The sequence below is a fragment of the Xiphophorus hellerii genome, chromosome 12, assembly GCF_003331165.1.
Source record: "Xiphophorus hellerii strain 12219 chromosome 12, Xiphophorus_hellerii-4.1, whole genome shotgun sequence".
NCBI classification, from domain to species: domain Eukaryota; kingdom Metazoa; phylum Chordata; class Actinopteri; order Cyprinodontiformes; family Poeciliidae; genus Xiphophorus; species Xiphophorus hellerii.
In genome coordinates this window covers 18,307,021-18,326,513 of record NC_045683.1, presented here as the reverse complement: position 1 = coordinate 18,326,513, position 19,493 = coordinate 18,307,021, and the positions used below count along the sequence as shown (strand labels likewise).

At 39.9% G+C, this 19,493-nt stretch overlaps 1 protein-coding gene and 1 non-coding gene across 2 annotated transcripts; one reads left to right on the top strand and one right to left on the bottom strand.

Annotated features, from left to right (window-relative positions):
• The first annotated feature begins 7 nt into the window (after positions 1–7).
• Positions 8–18,173, top strand: LOC116729920 (junction-mediating and -regulatory protein-like). The gene is given in 12 exon segments (XM_032578805.1): positions 8–413; positions 415–885; positions 887–1,033; positions 6,073–6,246; positions 10,228–10,378; positions 10,831–11,000; positions 11,096–11,261; positions 12,103–12,272; positions 12,486–12,569; positions 13,206–13,301; positions 13,387–13,927; positions 14,528–18,173. Coding segments are annotated over 12 exon segments (2,628 nt in total). The 5' UTR covers positions 8–263; the 3' UTR covers positions 14,836–18,173.
• On the bottom strand, positions 8,466–8,537 carry trnaq-cug (transfer RNA glutamine (anticodon CUG)). Its single transcript has one exon. It is a non-coding gene; the product is annotated as a tRNA-Gln (tRNA).
• Positions 18,174–19,493: the final 1,320 nt, after the last annotated feature.

Genomic DNA, 19,493 nt, shown 5'->3' with positions numbered 1-19,493 from the left:
AGCTAAAAACAAGGCTAGCGGCTGCAGGAGGCTGAAACTAGGCAGGAAGACATCCGAGTTAGAGGCAGGTGGGCCAGAGATGGGAAATGACACCGCGCTGCTCCGAATCCATCCGCCCAAACGAAGGAGGGTAGCCCCGCAGGAAAACAAGTATCCCCGGAGAGAAACGGTTCATTTTGTTTCAGCGCTGTGATGCTCTCCGTTTAACTGCGCTCCGGGTTTTCCGCAGTTTCTGGAAGTCTGCTTTTAATTACTCGGCAGAAATGTCCTTCACTATGGAGGATAATTTAGAGTCGGGATGGGTAGCAGTCCGCCCCAACGCGTTTGAGGAAAAGGAGAAGCACAAATTTGTTTTTATCGTCGCCTGGAATGAGGTGGAGGGGAAATTTGCCATTACGTGTCACGATAGGACCGGTTCAGAGGAGAAGCTTCGGCAGGGATCCTCTGGCGGAACTGGCCAGCCTGGATGGGAACAAAACAAGATGGCCTGAAAGTCCCACCAGGGATAAAGTGTCTCGGAGTCCAAGTAAAGGATGCAACCCTAAAACCAAGTCCGTCATAGCGACTAAACCGAGTCCAGTTAAGATTCAGACGGATGCAGAGATGCTGGGAGAGGACGAGCTGTCCCCTTCATTGGACTCTCTGGAGCTGCAGGAGCTGGACAGCCTGAGCAGAGAGGACTGCAGCTGGGCAGGACTCTTCTCCTTCCAGGACCTGCGGGCGATCCACCTGCAGCTCTGCTCCGTGAACTCCGTCCTGGAGCCCTGCCTGCCGGAGTTTCCGGAGGAGCCAGCCGGGATGTGGACGGTCCTGTTCGGCCCGCCGGGGGTGTCTGAGACCAAAATGGACGAGCTGTGCCACGGCTTACAGGTGTACCTCGGCCACTGCGCTCGATACGTGCGGGTGGAAGATCCTGTCGCAGGTTCTGTTCACGGAGAACGACGACCCAGATGAGTACTATGAGAGTCTGAGTGAGCTGAGGCAGTCCGGATATGAAGAGGCTGTCAACCGGGCAACGAAACATCTGCAGGAGGTGAAAAAGTGTTTTTACTCTAAATCTAACTGTATGCGACACATGACCAAAAATATCCATCCATCCATTCATTTTCTGTTCACCCTTGTCCCTAATGGGGTCGGGAGGGTTGCTGGTGCCTAGCTCCAGCTACGTTCCAGGCGAGAGGCAGGGTACACCCTGGACAGGTCGCCAGTCTGTCGCAGGGCAACACAGAGACATACAGGACAAACAACCATGCACACACGCACACCTAGGGAGAATTTAAAAAGGCCAATTAACCTGACAGTCATGTTTTTGGACTGTGGGAGGAAGCCGGAGTACCCAGAGAGAACATGCGAACTCCACGCAGAAAGACCCCGGCCGGGAATCGAACCCAGGACCTTCTTGCTGCAAGGCAACAGTGCTACCAACTGCGCCACTGTGCAGCCCTGACCAAAAAAAAAAATATATATATATATATATATATATATATATATATATATATATATATATATATATATATATATATATATATATATATATATATATATATATATATATATAAAATTAACATGTCTCATTTCATATCCATCTGCTTTAGGGTTTTATATTGAAATATATGTATATATAAATATATTTATATTATGTTTTTAAAAAGTGAGATGGGCAGTGGCGTCACAGTGGTCCTACCCGGTTCTGTGGGTTTACCCACTAAGGCAATCATGTCAGTCAAGTATAAGATTATATATTTTTTATCATTATGGAAGATCCAGTCATAACACCTTTTTTAGCAGTCTCCAATGAAATAAACGATTGATCATAAAAATAACACACGCATTAAAGTTAGTTTGTGTACATATGGTCTAGAAAGGTACTTCTAATACTAAGAAGTACCACCGTACTGTTAGACATTATAATGTCGATACTGAACTCATTTTAAAAAATGTAACTATTGACACCACATTACTTGGTGCATTGTATTTGAACTCAGAAGTCGACATTTTGTTAATTCAAGCTGGAAAGTTGAACTGAAAGTTGGAAATATGAGTGTGAAAGTTGGTTTCTTACCTTCCCCAATCTCAAAATCAAACATGGCTACCCTGGAGTTTAAATTAGTGAGTGCTTTGGTTTAAAAAAAAAAAAAAGTTTATTTGCTCTACTAACAATTTGTGTCTGAAATTTGGTGCACACATTTCTGTTCTGCCTTTATTTAGTGAACAAGTTGGTACACACTGTTTGGAAGTACAAAGTGCAATGATAAAAGCACAGTGTTACCAGTTTCTATTTCTTGTAGTAATTAACCGATTTTGGAGCATATCAGTCAGGAAAACCCACTGGTTTTTAAACCAGCTCTTCCCACGTCCTATTTCTGGTATTTCAGTTCAGACAAGGATTCTCAAAAGTGTTTCCAATACACAGTTTTTCGAGTACCTTCCAATGAAGGGCAGTGTACTTGAACAGGCCTTCTGGCTGTTTGAGCTTATTACCCACACATCATAAGTAGCTACTTTTTTCTAGCTTGCCTTGCACTGATACCAGACCTCCTTCAGAATACCACCAAATGTAGCTCATGTCATTCCAGCAGTATTGTCTCCAAGCTCTGCTCAGGTATGCCCAGTGTCTTGACTCCAAAATTTGAAACTACTGATCCAGAAGAATAAAAGAGAACCAAACTGATTAAAGCCCAACAAGAAAGATTATAATTACAAGAACAGTATAAGTTTGAGCTAAATACAGTAAAGTATATGAGATTTAGAATATACCTAACAAAAAGTGCCAGATTCACAGTGCTAGTGGATTGCGCGAGTCAGCTGGACAGTCAGTAAGGGGAGATTTAGTAAAACTGGGCTGCACCTGTAAGCATGTCGACTTTGAGATATTGCGCTCTCAGCGTGGCTGCTGCTGGCTGCTTACACAGCTGACAGAGTCAATAGCATCCACATACACAAACCCATGAACCACACACACCACACTTAAACAGAGAGGCACAATTAGTCCATTTCACTTTTCAGAATTAGCTTTTTGAAATAAAGTAGAGTCGTCTTCGGTGATGGAACGTCTGATGCTACTCTTTCATTTAATAGCAGCATTTACAGTGATTGCAGTGTCCTGATCTAGATGATGGTTGACATGGTCAGCAATCATCCACAACATGAAGACCACTGACAGGTAAAGTGAGGGACATTAATAATCTCTGGAAAGCACCACGCTCTGCTTTAAGATCCTGGGTGTCTCTATGACTTTACTTCAGTAACTTAAGTATTGTTGCTGACTCAATCCTACCTATGACAAGCTGCACACCCTGGTGGCCCCCTGAATAACCGCTCACCAATAGCTTGCTCAGTATGAAAACGGGTCCAAGCATCTGTCGCGTAAAACCTGAACGACTGTAGATCAGATTCTGATAAAGAATCTCTGCAATATGTGGTGGAACGAGTCTGAAATGTGCACATGAACCCAAAGGCGGTTCTGCTAATATCATATTACCAGGTAACATAGAGGTTGCTGGTTATTATGAAATTATATGTGGTGTTCATGTTGTGCCGTTAAGTCCCCATGTGATTATCATCACACAAAAAAAAAGATTGCAAAGAAAGAGTTATAAAAAGTGGACTTAGGTCTTGTAAATAATAATTGAACATGATTCAGTACATTTTGTGTAGGCAATTGTAACTTGTCAATCAGCTGTGTTGATTTTAAGCTTGTGTATTTAGCCTCTGTAGCCGCAGTCCACTTCTGATTCTACCCAAACCTCTTGAGTGGGTTTTTACCAGGCTGTACTTAACCCTATTGGTTGTGTATCTTTTTAGTCAGTTTTTCATTCCACTCATCTTGTTAATAACTACTGTCGGAAACGGCACTCCTTAATAACCAGCATGTTTAGTAATTGTCACTTACCCTCAAAGTCTGCTGGACTGCTGTGATCACTACATTTTTGTAAAAAAAAAATCTGACATAATAATCATTTTTTTGTTCTGATATAATAAAATTTTCTCCAAAATTGTAATGATCAAAAATAACAGATATAACGTCTGAGAATAGAATTTATCTCTGTTTTTTTAAATAGAGATGAGGTAAACTTTTAAAAATTATTTAAATAACTTTTCATTTATATTTTAGATCATTGAGATGCAGCTGTATGATTGCTATTATGGTTTCTTTCTGCTCCTATGAACTTTTATAAATTGTGTGGTAATATCTGTGATAAGTTATAAAAATGATCAGAAATGATAAAATATAAAAAATTGTCTTATATTGTTTAACATGGATCTTTAACACTGACTAAAACCTTGCACTAAATAAAGATGTCATGTTCCTGACTCTTGATTCTAACTGTGCTGCAGACAAAATACAAACTCCTGACCTGCTCAAGTTACATCCCAGCAGCAGCTGCTGATTGATTAGCTGCTCTTAATATAAACAGACATTATATTTATGCACACTGGCTTTCATTTTGTCTCTCTAATCAATGGAGGTAGGTTAATGCATTCTTGAGTGGTGGAGCCAGAACAACATGTCCTCAGAGAGATAAGGTGAGAGTGATATTAATGTTTCCGTTATTTATTTCACAGCATTGCAGTTCTTCTCCTTGTGTGACTTCCTTGTGTCGTGTAGCTGTTGCTAGAGAAAAGTGCATATTTATGAAAGTATGCTAATGTGCTCATCAAGGGCATTTTCTTTCTGCTCTACTTTTGGCATCGAAAAAGAGTCTGAGTCGCATTAAGATACGATCCACGTCATTTCACCCAGTCAACTTAGACACAGTTACGTAGAAAAATAATAACAAAAACAACAACAACAAAAAAAACAGATAAAGCAGCAGATTTAGCCAGTCATTGACTCACAGGTTGTGATTAGGTCGTCAGTCCCCTGCAACTCATCCACACAGTACAGCTGGTCGCTGTGTAGCCGGGTTTCACACATACACACTGGATTATTGATCCTCTCACTCCATTTGAGGGCCAAGTTAATGGCTGTTTTAGTGTTGCTGGTAACCAGCAGGCCTGTTCAGCCTTACAAATGTGTGTGTGCATTGATCTTTTTTTTCCCCAGCAGCTCCAGATATGACTTTTGCTTATTTAGCCTTTTACTCTGTATTAAAAGACTTCTATTATTTACAGCTACAGAGAAGCTTCACAGTGAAGTTAAAGTCTATTCAATTAGAGCCGACTGTCCTTTGAATATGTTATATAGTTATTCTTCCTGCACACAGTTGATCATGGGATTTGGAAAAAAGTGCTACAAGCCTGACCAAATGACATTATAAACTGAATTTTGCTGCGTTGCCGCAATATGGATAAACAGACTTAAGCTGAATAGAACTTGCAACTACACTACGTTATATTTATGTTTGCCCTCCATGCCCGCCATTCAGTCGAAAGGCACTTAAATCAAGCCAAAACACCTGGCTGTTAACATGTAATGGAGACATAAACTTTAACAACTACAGCAAAGATAAAATCCAGAAGTAAATTTAGCCAACAGCTACCTAACATTTGCAGAATAAAGGGTTTCCTATCACGACAGTTATCCATTTTCTCAGACCAAGAAAATGGATCACGTTCCACCAGTCCTCTAAACACTGCACTGACTTTTTCTTTGTAAAGGACAGAATTTAAGATATTATATATTATATTTGTTCTCTAAGGACTTGAATGGTCTTTTATCTGAATGCATGTCAAAGTTGCTGGTCAGACAGGAAACATGCAGACCCACTCATGTCATCAGAGACCCGTTCACTCTCTGAACGGGTCTCTGATGAACTAAACAATGGGAGGTTGTTTGCATCACAGAAGCATTACTGTTTACCCATGAAGGTCAAAGAGTACTTTATCATTCCTGTCATGTCTTAGCTCTTCAATTTAATGAAATTTAGTCATTTAATCAATGGTTTTAAGGTTTGTGATTATGTCTCATAATTTGATGTTTCCATCTATTGTTCAGTTCGTGGAAGGTGATTTATTCTAAATCTCTGTTGAAGTTTTCATGTAAAGCACTTTGAATTACCCATTGTATGTCTGGTACTGTACAAGTAGCGCACATAGTTACTAATGAGTAAAACACTGTTTTTGATGCAGCTGCTTGAGAAGCACAAATCCATGGACAGCATGGTGGAGCTGCTGGAGTTATATGAGGAAGAAGACCAGGCCTACGGAGGTCTGCTGGACGCTTCCACACAGCTGTACCAGTACCTGCTGCAACCCTTCAGGGACATGAGGGAACTAGCAATGCTACGCAGACAGCAGATAAAGGTAGACTTTAACAACTGGAATCCTGTTCACTTATTTACTCATTTACTTTTGAAGCTTTTCTACTTTCAAAAGTTGCAACCCAATTTAATCTCAAAGTGGCGATGAGAAGAAATGCTAAAAACAAAGCTAGTGTGGTCCAGAATGTGTTGAGACACTGTGTTGTGTACATGTAAAGCTGGCTAAATGTAGATGGGCCTGATTTGACTGCATCGCTGTGGTTTTCAGCAGGCATTGATGTGAAAAGGTCATCAAAAACAATTGACGGTCACAGGAAGTTCTCATGTTTCTTAAAATAATTTGAGTTTTTTTGTACATTTATTAAAAATAGAAAACCAAGAAATCCCAAAATCCCAAACCATCAATGTTTTTGTTATGATTTATATGACTAGAAGTACAAAAAAAAAAAGAAAATGGCAATAAATAAATGTTTTTCAATATTGATGTCACAAATAAAATCTGGAAAGTTTTATGTTCAAACGTTTTCAAGCCCCCTCCCGAGTCATTGTAGCTGTTACAGCTGCTGGTCTTTTTTTTTTTTTTTTTTTTGGTATGTATCTACTAGCATTTTACATCCAGAGGCAAAAGGTTTTGCTTCTTCTTCTTTGCAGAACAGTTGAAGCTCCAACAGATTTTATGTGTCAGTTTCCAAGTTTTGGCCCAGATGTTCAATTGGATTTGGGTCTGGACTTTGACTGGGCTAACCCTTTCCATTGTAGTTTTGGCTGTATGTTTAGTGTTGTTGTTTTGATGTTGTTCTGCAATGGACCCTCTTAAGTTTTCTTCCAGGATTTGTGTTGCACTTCACATCTACTATGACCAACTTTCTTTTCCCTTCAGTCATCTGCAAAGCTTTCCTACAGCATCATACTACCACTACCTTGAGTCACTGTGGAGATGACATTATCCAGGCTGCAGTACAATGTTAGTTTTGCATGTTGACCAGCGTTAACTGACCAGAGCAGTTTATTGCATGTATTTGCTTTGTAACCTATATGACTTCTGAAGGCTTTCTTTCAAACAAAGGGATTTTTCTTGCCACTCTTCCCTGCTTGCTGCCTGAATTGTGTCCTTCTTGCTTGTCCTGTCAGTTTAGATAAGCTTTAGCAGCACTGCTTAGAGATGACATACTTTCCATTTACAGACAATGGACTAAACTGTGCTCTGCTGAGATGTTCAAACCTGGACATGTTTTATAATCTAACATTGTCTTAAACTTGATCTGTGGCCAATTTGTTGCTGTTTGTTCCCTAAAGATTGCTAACAAATCTCTGCTGGACTTCACTGTACAACTGACCTTGTACTAAGAAGTAAATATGCACATATGAACCCTATAAATTGATTAAACTCTGAGAGCTTAAGAGTTTTATTTAGGAATGACATATAAAGGGCTTTGAATGCATAGGTTATTTGTCAAAAACTGAGAACCATGCATCATTTTCTTTCCAGGTCAGAACTACACACTATCTTGTGTTGGCCGTTCATGCAAAATCTCACTAATATGCGTAGAGGTTTGTGGTCGTATTCTTCTTCAAGTCATGTCTTTCACTCCCACGTCACACTTTTGTAGACATAACATTCAATTTATACTACAACATCAATAAATCATCCATCCATTCTGCAACATTGCTTTGAGGTTAGTCCATTTTTGCTCTGTATTAGGAAAAGTAACAGGATGTGGCTTCAGTGACGTGCAGTCAGCTGGAGTGGCTCTCTAGTTTCTTATAGTCTCAGAGAAACATAAATAAATCATGTGTTGTGTGGTCCTATAGGCTTACTGCAGGTTCAGCTTTATGCTGACAGGGTAACATCAGCAAAAAAGTGTCAGAAATGAAAAGACGGCGAGCAAAGTTAAGCTTCCAGTTAAGGTGTTGTTTATTTCCTGAACTCCAGCACCTTAGAAGGATATAGTGCAGTTTTTTTGTAGTCATATTTGAGAATTTTAACATATTTAATTCATATGAAGGATTGTTTCATTCAAGATGAAAAAAAAGATTCTCACAACAGACTTTTGATGAGCATTCATGTAGATGGCCAAAAATAAAATTCAGCTGTGCATTTGTCCTTACATAGGAAACACTTTTTTACTAGTGAGCTGTTTTTACTGAGCAACGCTCGTCCTTTCTACCTCCTTGCTGTTACAGAAACTCTTTGTTGTTTCACTGCGGTGCATTAAGTGAGCACTGCAGTGAACAGATCTTTACAAAGGTCACAAAATACGAAGGTCCCACCGAGATTTGAACTCGGATCGCTGGATTCAGAGTCCAGAGTGCTAACCATTACACCATGGAACCCCTTCTGGGGGAGGGGTAGGTTTGAGTGAGCATCGTACTGCTGCGTGTATTTATATCCTGCAGAGTGTGTGAGCATGTTTAGGCTTTTACTGAAACACCTTTTTGGAGCATGTCCTTTTACATTTCAATTACTGTACAGGCGACATAAACTGTATGCTAACTCTCAATTGAATATTTCTACCTTGTGGCTAAAGTTAAGCCCAAAATTATTCATACTGTTGGCTTGAATTGGACAGACAATCTGTCAAGGGAGATAAAGATTTGGACGATGACAGGGAGACGTTCCAACAACCAAAACCTGGAGCTCATCTAGAGTGTTAAAAATACTACTTATTGGTAAAATGTAAGATACATTTTAAGTTTTCTAAGTTGATGCTTTACTTGTTTGCATAGTTATAGCATTATAAATGGTAAATATTAGCCTCTTTTTGTGTTCCTTTAAGAAAATAGACCAACTCTGCAAACCTAAAATGCGCTAATGGTGAAGGAGGGGAATGACCAGCAGCTGCTATAATCTCGCTCACGTGTAGCCATGTAGCTTAGTACAAGAAATATAAGCAATACATCAATACCAGCTCCTAATTTTGAAGCTGCTAATTCTTTATATTGCTTTTTGTAATTTGTCTTTTGGAAATGTACACAGGTGTGTAATATCTAAAGACATTCCTGCAGATTGCTCAAATGCCAGTAGATCTGAAGTGGGACAGATTTAATATGTGACCCTGACATTAATACTTGTGATAAATGTGGTAATATCCTTCTGTTAAATAAATGTGCATTTCACTTTCCTGTATTCTAAGTGTTACTATTCAGAGATGTGTTAATATTGGCGGTGTTAGGCTGAGAAAAGCCTAGCAGCAACTTATAAGGCTTTACTTATGAAAAAGTTAGCAGAAGCAAAAACTTTGAATAAAATTTTTAAATTTTGTTCAAAATGTTGTGGTTGAACTGAAGAGACTGGTGGTCTTAGAAACACCAAAGCTCTGCAGAAACCCTTAATGATTATTATCAACAATATCCACAAATGTTTATCTTTAGAGCCTTTTAAGAGATTGAAAGGGAAATGATAAAACTATTTTATGAAACCAACTCATCGCAGTCCGGGTGGATTTTGAATAAAATCAAGAGGCGGTGGAAACTTTTTGTTTACGAAAACAGGAAAACCTAATGGCTTCATAAAACCTAATGGATTCATTTCAAATTGAATTTTTTTGTACTCAAATGTCCAAACTGGGATGAATGTGACTCGATTGAGCTAATCTCCCTCTGGTGTTGAAAAAACTTCTATTAAAGCAGATTTTTCTTTTTAAATAAATTTTTTGTTTTACCTTTACAGATGCATAACTTGAATGTCAGTTTTAAGCTATTGGACTGTTACCATTGTTATCATTGAACTGCGTTTTTCACTCAGTTTTGTTCCCCAAAGGCAAATTTGACTGTTTTAATTGTGCTATTGATATATTTCTTTACTTCTTGTGATTATAATACATATTCAATTTCAGGTAATATTTTTAATATGAGTCCTATAGTATAGAGCTTTATCTTTTATCTACACAGTCAAAAAATTATTTTTGAAAAATATCTTAACATGCATTTCTACCAGCTTAATGTTAGATTTTTTTTTTTTTCACTAAATACATCTTTGAATCTTTCACTGAGGGGGATAAATATGTTGAACCTCTTTCATCAGATTTCCATGGACAATGACTATTTGGGTCCCAGGCGGATTGAGGCACTAAAGAAGGAGGACACTGACTGGCAGAAGAAAGCTCAAGAGGCAGTCCTCAACATCCAGGAGTTCACTGTAAAATACTTTGAGATCACTGCCAGAGCCCAGAAAGGTAATACACCCTCACTGTTGCTGATAGTGTCCTGCCAAACGCCGCAGAGCAGTTGAGATTTTGTTGCCTCATATGAGTCACACTCAGCTAATGGGGTTCTTGGTAACGAGGCGTTTCAAGCAGACATACAGTGAGAAGAATCAGGAGGAGACTTGTTGATCCAGTCTGTATTTGTGAGAGCCCACACCTCCATTCACATATTTTCTGTATTATCTGAGTCTCTGTATTTTAAATATTCTTTAAGATGGAGGCTTCGACTGCAAGAAGAAAATAATTACCAAATGTGGCCAATAGATGTCTCTCTTTGGTTAAGCATGAAACACTTCTAAGACATTATTTACTCTAGTAATAAAAGCTGTCTGACTCATCTGCTTACTGGCTTCATTCACATAAGCATCATGTTAAATTCTTTAAAAGTTTCTGTCCTATCTTGGTTTCCTTTTTCTGTGCAGGAGTTTATGAGAGAATGAAGGTGGATCAGCGGAAATTTGGGAAATCCTCTTGGACGGCGGCAGTGGAGCGCATGGAGAGGCTGCGCTACTCTGTGGCCAAGGAAACCCTGCAGCTTCAGAGGGCCCGGGAGATCTGTCTGGAGCAGAGGAAGCACACACTTCGAGAGGAGGTGTGCTGCACTCAGCTCCTCGTGAGACGAAATGGCTTCATCAAGACATGTTGTCGACTTTTAAAATTCTTGTGATTGTTCGTCCGTCTCCTCAGATGCAGAGCCTGTGTAGCAGTGAGGATGCGATGGCCCTCTTGGACCACATGGAGACACGATACTATGAGCTTCAGCTCCAGCTGTATGACATTCAGGCTGAGATACTGCAGTGTGAGGAGCTGCTGCTCACTGCACAACTAGACAGCATCCGCAGACAGATGGCAGGTATGATTACTAGATTTGTTTTTTTGAACTTGTGAAACAAGATTTAATTACCAGCTAATGTGCTGACAGAAAGTCAGAAAAACTTTTCTAATGAGTCAAATATAAAACTTGTTTTTTTTCCCTTAACAGTTTGTATTTCACCACAAAATGACTAAGATGAGCCACATATTTCAAATCCTGAAACATTGAAATATTCAATTTACATAAAAAGTTTAAATTCTTTGTTATGATACTTGAAGATTAGCCCAGGTGGACCGCATGTCAATCTATGATGAATAGTATTAATGATGGCAATAATAATGATAAAAGTTTAAGAGGTATTCAAAAATAACAGTTCAGTATTCGAGTTTTAATGATTGTGGAACTAGATTATTTTCCCTTCTTTTACCCACATTAGTAAACAAAGAATTATTTTAAAACTCTGAAATAAGTTTGGTTTTATTTTGTTCTAAACTTTAAAAAATTGGGAAGTATAGAACTGAATGGAGATTTTGTTAATGAATAAATTAACACATTCAGGCATAGCCAATGCCTGGATAGATTATTCAACAATACATCAACTTGAAAATGATCATCTTTAATGCTTAGAAATATTAAAATCAGACTGGACATATTTGACCATGAGAAATATTTTATACCCTTACATTTTTTTCACATCTTGTTATGCTATAAACTCAAATTTCCTTCTTGTGTTGGTCTTTCACCTGAAACGTGTGAGTTACTTACCTACATCAAAGTGGTCTACAGGTACAATGAAACAAAACGGACGAAATATTTAGTAAAACACATTTCTTTTCTGTCCAGATATGACTATGCCTGTGCTGTATGTGTGTGCTTCCAGAGCGTCAGGATGAGGTTGTCTATTATGACACCTTTGAAAGTGCAGACGATATAACGCAGAATGATACTGGAGAGAAAGAAGAGCTGCGCAGACTTCAGGTCAGCGCTCGACAGCTGGAAGCCAGAAGGGGGCGCATCACTACCAAGCGCTCCTATCTGCGCAACAAAAAGGTGTGTGTTCCTGAAACTCTCTTTTTTTTAATTCATGAAGTGAACCTTGAACTCTACATCTGTTAGCTTAAGTCGGCTTCCACTATGCGGCTTTTATTCAAACCAACATAATTTATGTTTTAAATTGTAGAAAATGAAGAATGACTCAATCAGGTTTTACATTATTTGTGTAAACGTTTTAATTTGGTCCAGTTTATTGCCGTCTTTCTGCAGGAAATCTGTGTATCCAACCACACCCAGAAACAGCAGAGACGCCACACCATCCTGAAGGACACATTCTCCCACCCTGTCTTACAGGTACAAACTCTCTTAGAGTTATTTAACACTTTTAGAGCAAACAATTTGGTCAGCTGCTAATTATCCACAAATGTTTGTAATTTGAGTCTCTCTGTGTTTTGTTGTGCTGTTCAAATGAGCTAATATGCATCTAAAATTTTATCTGGGTCCCAAATAATCACAAAAATCAACAACAAGAAACAGTTTTTTTGTTTGTTTAAATTATTGTCCACGTTTTCTTTTGCGAGTAAACTCATATTTTCTTGTGAAGTGCAATATGTTTCTAAACTCTAGAGTGTTAATTAATCCTGATTTCAGTATTTACCAAAATGACTATGTGTTTTTCCACAGCCAGGAAGCCCAAATATCCAGTTTGATTTCCTCCTTTTAAGGCTAGTTGATGTTTAAGGAACACATCTCACTCAGGTTTACAGGTTTCTGACAGGTCAAGGTGAAGCCACAGTTAGTTTTCTCCACAGTGCAAAGCTTTGTTGGAGCCAGGGACTGAAGAATACACAAAAAACAGATCTATATAATACCCGTGTTTGTAATTGTAGAAAGATTTGAACAAATTATGAAATTATTTTTCTGAATTGTAAAACACATTGTCTACATTATCAGTAGCCCATACATTTTCTAATCCTCAAAATGTCCCAGCTTGGAAATGAGGAGGAGGAAGATGAGGAGCTGAAGAACAGCAGAGTAAGTCAGGAGAGGCAACGGACTCTGGACAGACTGCGCTCCTTCAAACAGGTACTTACACCTTCATTTACAGGCTGCTTTTTATCGGATTTAGTATCTTTCTTACTGTGCTCTACCTGCTTGCTGCTCTGCCCAGCGGTACCCGGGCCAGGTGATTCTGAAGTCTACTCGTCTCCGAGCGTCCCACAGCAGACGAAGGGAGCGAGGCAGAGCCACCGAGCTGAGCAGCGTTAGCGGGAGGGACGAGTGCGTGGACTCGGTCAGCGTCCAGACTCAGGACCAGCCGCTGTGCCTGAGCACCGGCGTGCAGACGGACCCCAGCGCCACCCTCACCACTCAGCCCGTTGCGACTCTGACGGCGCCCGTTCCTCCTCTGCCCGTCACCAGCCCCGCAGATTCCTCCTGCTCCCCCTGCTCCCTCTCCTCTCTGCTGGCGTCCCCCATCTCCCCTCCTCCACCGCCGCCCCCGCCGCCTCCACCACCAACGAAGGAGGAGTTCTCTCCATCCGGCAGCATGGGTCAATATCGCCAAATCGCTGAAGGGAGGAGCGTGGAGGAGGAGCTCATGCTGTCACCACTCGGTCCGTTCATCCCTCGCTTTTTTGACAGCAGCCAGCTGGTGAGCGCACGCAAGAACCTGAGGAAGACTCCAGAGTTTGACTCCCACAACAGAAGAGGTAATGGTTAAATTGGAGTCTGAAAGCTCTTTATGTTTAACTAAGCATGATTACCAATCATATTTATGTCTGTAATACAGGAATATCTAATAACACCATACGAAATTTCTTTTCTTGATTTCCAGCTGTGAGTGATCATTAATTATTTATATTAGGACTAGATGCGTTTTTTTAGCATCTCATTTTAGCGATTTGTGCCAAATAAAACAGGACACTTTCTGTATTTTCCATACAGGATGTAGATCTTTGAGATTTCCAAACAACATTTCCGAATCCAGCATGTTTCATTCCAGTCCGAGGCTGAAAACTCTAAGAAGGATAAAACAGATTCATTTTGCTTGTTCCTGGTTGTTGCGCTCACTTGCTCTCTTTCTGCCTGAATCAGCTGCAGGCATGTCTGAACTTAGCAAAATTGTCAACTCCAAAAAGTATTGTTATGGAAAAGTTGGTAGGTTTTACATATGTTCAATGATTGGGAAAAGAAAATATGTTTGAGTTTCCCGCCGTCTGATCTCTGGTCAGTGCGAGTCAAGCGTAACATTTTCTGCATCGGGTCACCAAGTTCACTAATCAGCCATGTTGTGTCTTTTCTGCCGTCAGTGAGCTCACCTATGGACGAAGTGCTTGCATCACTAAAGAGAGGAAGCTTCCACCTGAAGAAGGTCGACCAGCGCTCTCTGCCTCCTGTCAAGGGCGACGATGACCCCAATAGCATCCTGGCTCAGATACGCAAGGGGGTCAAACTCAGACGCGTCCCCTCGAAGGACAGAAAAGACCAGGGAGAGCTCCCTGCATCCACCGATCCGCTGACCAGGAGCATCCATGAGGCGCTGCGCCGCATCAAGGAGGCGTCGCCAGAGTCTGACTCAGACGATGACGGACTGACAGCCCCTGATTGGGAAAACTAGGGTTCAGATAAGGCGGCCACAGAAAACTGCACACAGACAACACTCAGACTGTTCTGCACTGTAGAGTTCAGCGGCGTACTGTAAACACACACGTTCACTCATCACCTGGTGATTAAGCCAACCCCAGGGTCACAGGCCTTATCACCATATGCTCCAGAGGCCTACGATCAGCTTTACTTTGGATTTTTACACAACATGACGGAGAGATGGTCTTGTTTTTATGGTTTTTACCTGTCTAATCACTCTGAACGGTTGCCATGTTTATTTTTTCATGTTTCTATCACTTGTACTGTCAGAGGTCTGCACTTAACACTGGTCACCAACCCACTGAACTGACTGCTGGCGGACTGACATGCTTTGTATGGGAAGTTCACAGAACTGAGAGAGCTTTTATTGCTGTACTCATCCAGGGAGCTTCATGAACGAGAGACAGTGAGTGCAGGAAAAAATATGTTAGGAGTGCGCAGGGTAATCTGGGGGCTTTGTAGGAGATTTAAAAAATGAATACATGATTAGACAAAGACTCAGACTGGGATTACTGGATTTACTGTCCAGATTGGAAACCATTACACCATCAAACATCACTCTGTTTTTTGTTTTTGGACACTCTAAAAACTGCTGGGTGAAAATCATCTTATTTTGCTAAACCGGTCCTGGGTTATGGGTTAGTCGCAACATACTGGTTTAGGATTAATAGGGCTATGAATGTTGCTACCAAAGAGCGGATTGAAAAGAATAAACAATAAACTAGATTACTAAACAATTTAAGTCTGAATAAAAAGGACTTTGGCGGTTCTTCCACAACCGGCAAATCTTGCAGGCTCATGTCCGCGCTGGTGCCTGTCAACAATAAAAAAGCCAACCCCATAATGTCAAAGGACACTTGATCGACAATCAGTTCAGTTTGGATAACCAAATCTATACTCAGTACATAAAATGTTTCCTTTGTATTATATCTACCATATTATATCCCCTGCTAAATACTCAGGAATACAGTTTATCTCAAGTAAACAAGCTCTCTGGCGTAACGTTTTACTGACTAAGGCGTAACAAATAGTTGGTGTCAAGGATCTCTTCCACTGTTACTTTCTGGGTTAAAAGCTAAAGCTGCTTCCCTATGTGAGTGGAAGTTATCAACACAACCCACTGACATTAACATTATTATACAGCATAAATCATGCATTCACCATCTTGCCATTTCTTACTTTATTCTGCGGAAGAGACTCAGGGACGTTTGTTCAGGTCGTACAAGAAATACAGTGAGGCTCCTTCTAATCTCTTCTCTAACCAAGCGGACTGGGTCACATGTTTGGTTAAAAACTATCCAGATTCCATCCCAACAGCACAAACTCATCATCCGGGGGTATATCAGCAACCGCTTCGGCTGAGCCTCGTTCTCTGCTGTGGGAATGTCAGGCTGTTCAACTACTGCTGCTGCTTTCGTAATTAAAATGCTTTTGTTGGCGACACCAGATTTTCCTCTAGTATTCCTCTCTGGACTCCTCACCAGTGAGTTTTACTGTTCCCTGGTCTCGGATCTGAGGCTGTTAACTTTAAGAAGAAGACGACTGAAGGTGCTGGTTACAGCTGAAGATGACGAGGGTCCTGATTAGTGGATGTGTTCTCTGTGTTGAGAAGTGAACATTTCTGCTGGTGATTCCCAAACTGTGTGTGGGATTGTAGAAGCTGATCTAGTTACACGACTTCCAGTGACGGATGTTCAGTGGGAGGCCAGATTGCCCCACCGTGGGCTCATGATTTATGCTCTTCCTCCTGCTTTCTTATTCATTTACTCTCTGGTCCTTCATCACATCTTCTCTTCCCTCTCACTTTGTAGGCAGTAGCACAAAGACAGGGGGTTATTACTCTTAGACGTGAGAATATACACACGCACACACAGACATCTATTTCACAGCCAATATGTATAAAGATATTTCAGCAGCGACTTGAGGTATATGTTTCTCAGAGACAGTTTCAACCCTTTTATGTCCGATAAAAGTTTTCTGGTTTAAATAAACGCTGAGGCATATATCGCATCTTTAGTAGTTTAAAAACACCAAGCAGCTTTAATCAGACCCCAATATGTGCAACATGATCACTCAGACGCCGAGCAGCACAATAAGACTCACAAATGTGAATTCACAAACGGAAGCTCAAACACTGAAATAACTCCATTTTGCACTGTGTTGAACAGCTCTGATGCAACGTATTATACTTTGTCTTTTAAAATTCATTCATTCATAAATTCAGATAATAGTAAAAAAAAGTAGCCCAAGTTATTCAGGACTTTTCTGGATACGTTGCCAGTGTGTTGAGTCCATTTTTTATTTATCACTGTTATTTTATTTATTCCAGCTTAATTGTTGAGGCTCGAAATCTTTTGAGACGCCAATACTGTCTCCAAAGTGTTGTCACTTTGGAGACAGTATTGGCTGTACACTACACCATTAATAAAATTGGTGTAGTGTACAGCCTTGTCTCTGGACATTAGTCATCCCAGCCCTGAATGAGTGAAGCTGTTCTAGCCCTTCATCTGGAGGGTCCTTCACTAAGATACTTTGTTTTTCCATCAGTCTCTCACCTGTGGAGCCAATTAGATGCATGTTACATATGGCACCATCTGTTCCTGTTACTTTCCTGGCAAAGCAAACTTGAAGAACTGCTGCATCTCTGTTTTAGCTGTGAATACTATGTTCTTCCACCCTTATCATGTAGCATGAGACAAAGCTCTAATCCCTGTCCTGAATCTTTATCCTTAGCTTCAGTTAAATCTTACCAGGCTTAATAATGGCAGCATATATTTTCCCCATGTGAGTGTTAATGTTTAGGTTGCTCTTTAGCTGTGGAGAAAGTTGCCCCAGAAGGCGTCAGCGTCCCTAACTTGCCTCAACTAATGTTCCCGTCACTTACCTTCACCCGTAACTAACCTTAAAACTGCTTCTTTATCAGCAGACTGTTTTTTCTTTTGCTGAAATTGTTTCCAGCCAAATTGTTTCGTGATTGCTTTTCTTACGAATATTTTCCGTAAGCACTTGTTATCCATGCGGGCTGCGTATCCTTTGTTGTTCCTTTGAGACGATGTGCAATATAACAATATGGAAGAAAAAAAGGGATGAAAAAAAAAAATTGTACGGTTGATAATTAGATTGATTGTCTTAAACAATGACTTAGTAAATCTATCGGTTGCTTTTACACCTTATGAAGTGTTCACAAATTGATCCAAATGTACCTTTTTGCCTTTTTTTTGTTGTTGTGTCATTTTTATGTTTTCAAGTCTTTTTTATTCTTATTTCACATCTTCACCCTTGCATTGGAATAAATCCTTGTAAAGAAGCAGAGATGGTCTCGAATCATTCACTGAGCCTTGCATAAATATCCATGCTCCCTTAAATTGTTCATATTTTGGAACAATTCAATGAATGCATTCTTTAATTGAAGAACATTTTAATGTACTCTGTCTGATTGACAAACCCAAAGTAGTGCAGAACTGTGAAGTGGAAGGAAAAGTCAGCCTGGCTGTCAACATCATTTGCATATAAAAACCTCTGTCATTTACTAAACACATTGCACCTTCATGTAATGTAGTATAAATCCAGTTCTTCTGTGTAGGCCTGGGAAAAAGACGTAACATTGCACATGACAAACTACTCACACATGGTGGACGCTAGCATCATGCTGTGGAGATGCTTTTCTTGATCAGGGTCAGGGAAGCTACAAAACTTTTGAGACTGCAGGACAGCAGCACGTAACAAGCAGCCAGAGCGACGATGGTGCTGGTTTAGATCAGGGTCTGCAAACCCTTACAATCCACAGAGCCATTTTTTTCCCCTCACTCCAGGAAAATGACACTTGATTAGAAATGCAAATGTTACCTGCCCTTTGAATAAAAACACAACCAACATTTTTCGATAAATGTCTTCTATATGATTTTTTTTTGTTTTGTTTTGTTCTTAAACAGCATTTTATTTTTGGCCACTGAAATAAAGAAAAATATATTTGCATAAAGAGCCTGGATAGGTTTTGATATTGGTTTTCAAGAAACATCAATTTCAACCTAATGACAAGAAAAACACATCTCAAAATGTTACTGGTACTTGAAGTCATTCTGTTGAAATTAATTGCAGTTATCCCATACAAAACTAACCAACTATCAATTATTTTTATATCTATATCTAAAAACATTAGTTGTTTCTTTATCAGTAGCCCAAGTTATTAGGGGCTATAGTGGGAAGTCGAAAGAGCCAGTTGTGGCTCTGGAGCCACAGGGTGCGGACCCCTGGTTTAGATCAAAGCGTATAAGTATGATAGAATGTCCTAGTCAAATTCCAGACCTAAATCCAATTGAGATTGTTTTCCTTCCAATGCACACTTATGCACTTTTGTTGTGTCCACGTCATAAAATCCTTATAAAATGTATTTATCTTTACGACAGCAATCCTGATAAAATAGAAAAATGAAAAGCCTGGTAGTAAATATGTGTTCAAAATATTCATGAGCCTGATGTGGTGAGAGCTGGATTCTGAATGAATGTTGAAAGAAAACTCATAATCTCCAAGTTTTAGATTTTACAAGAGAAAATAAGGTTTTGGAAATCAAATTTGTGTTTTAAAATTAAATGAACAATGTAGAACAATTTATTCCAGTGGTTTTCAAACTCA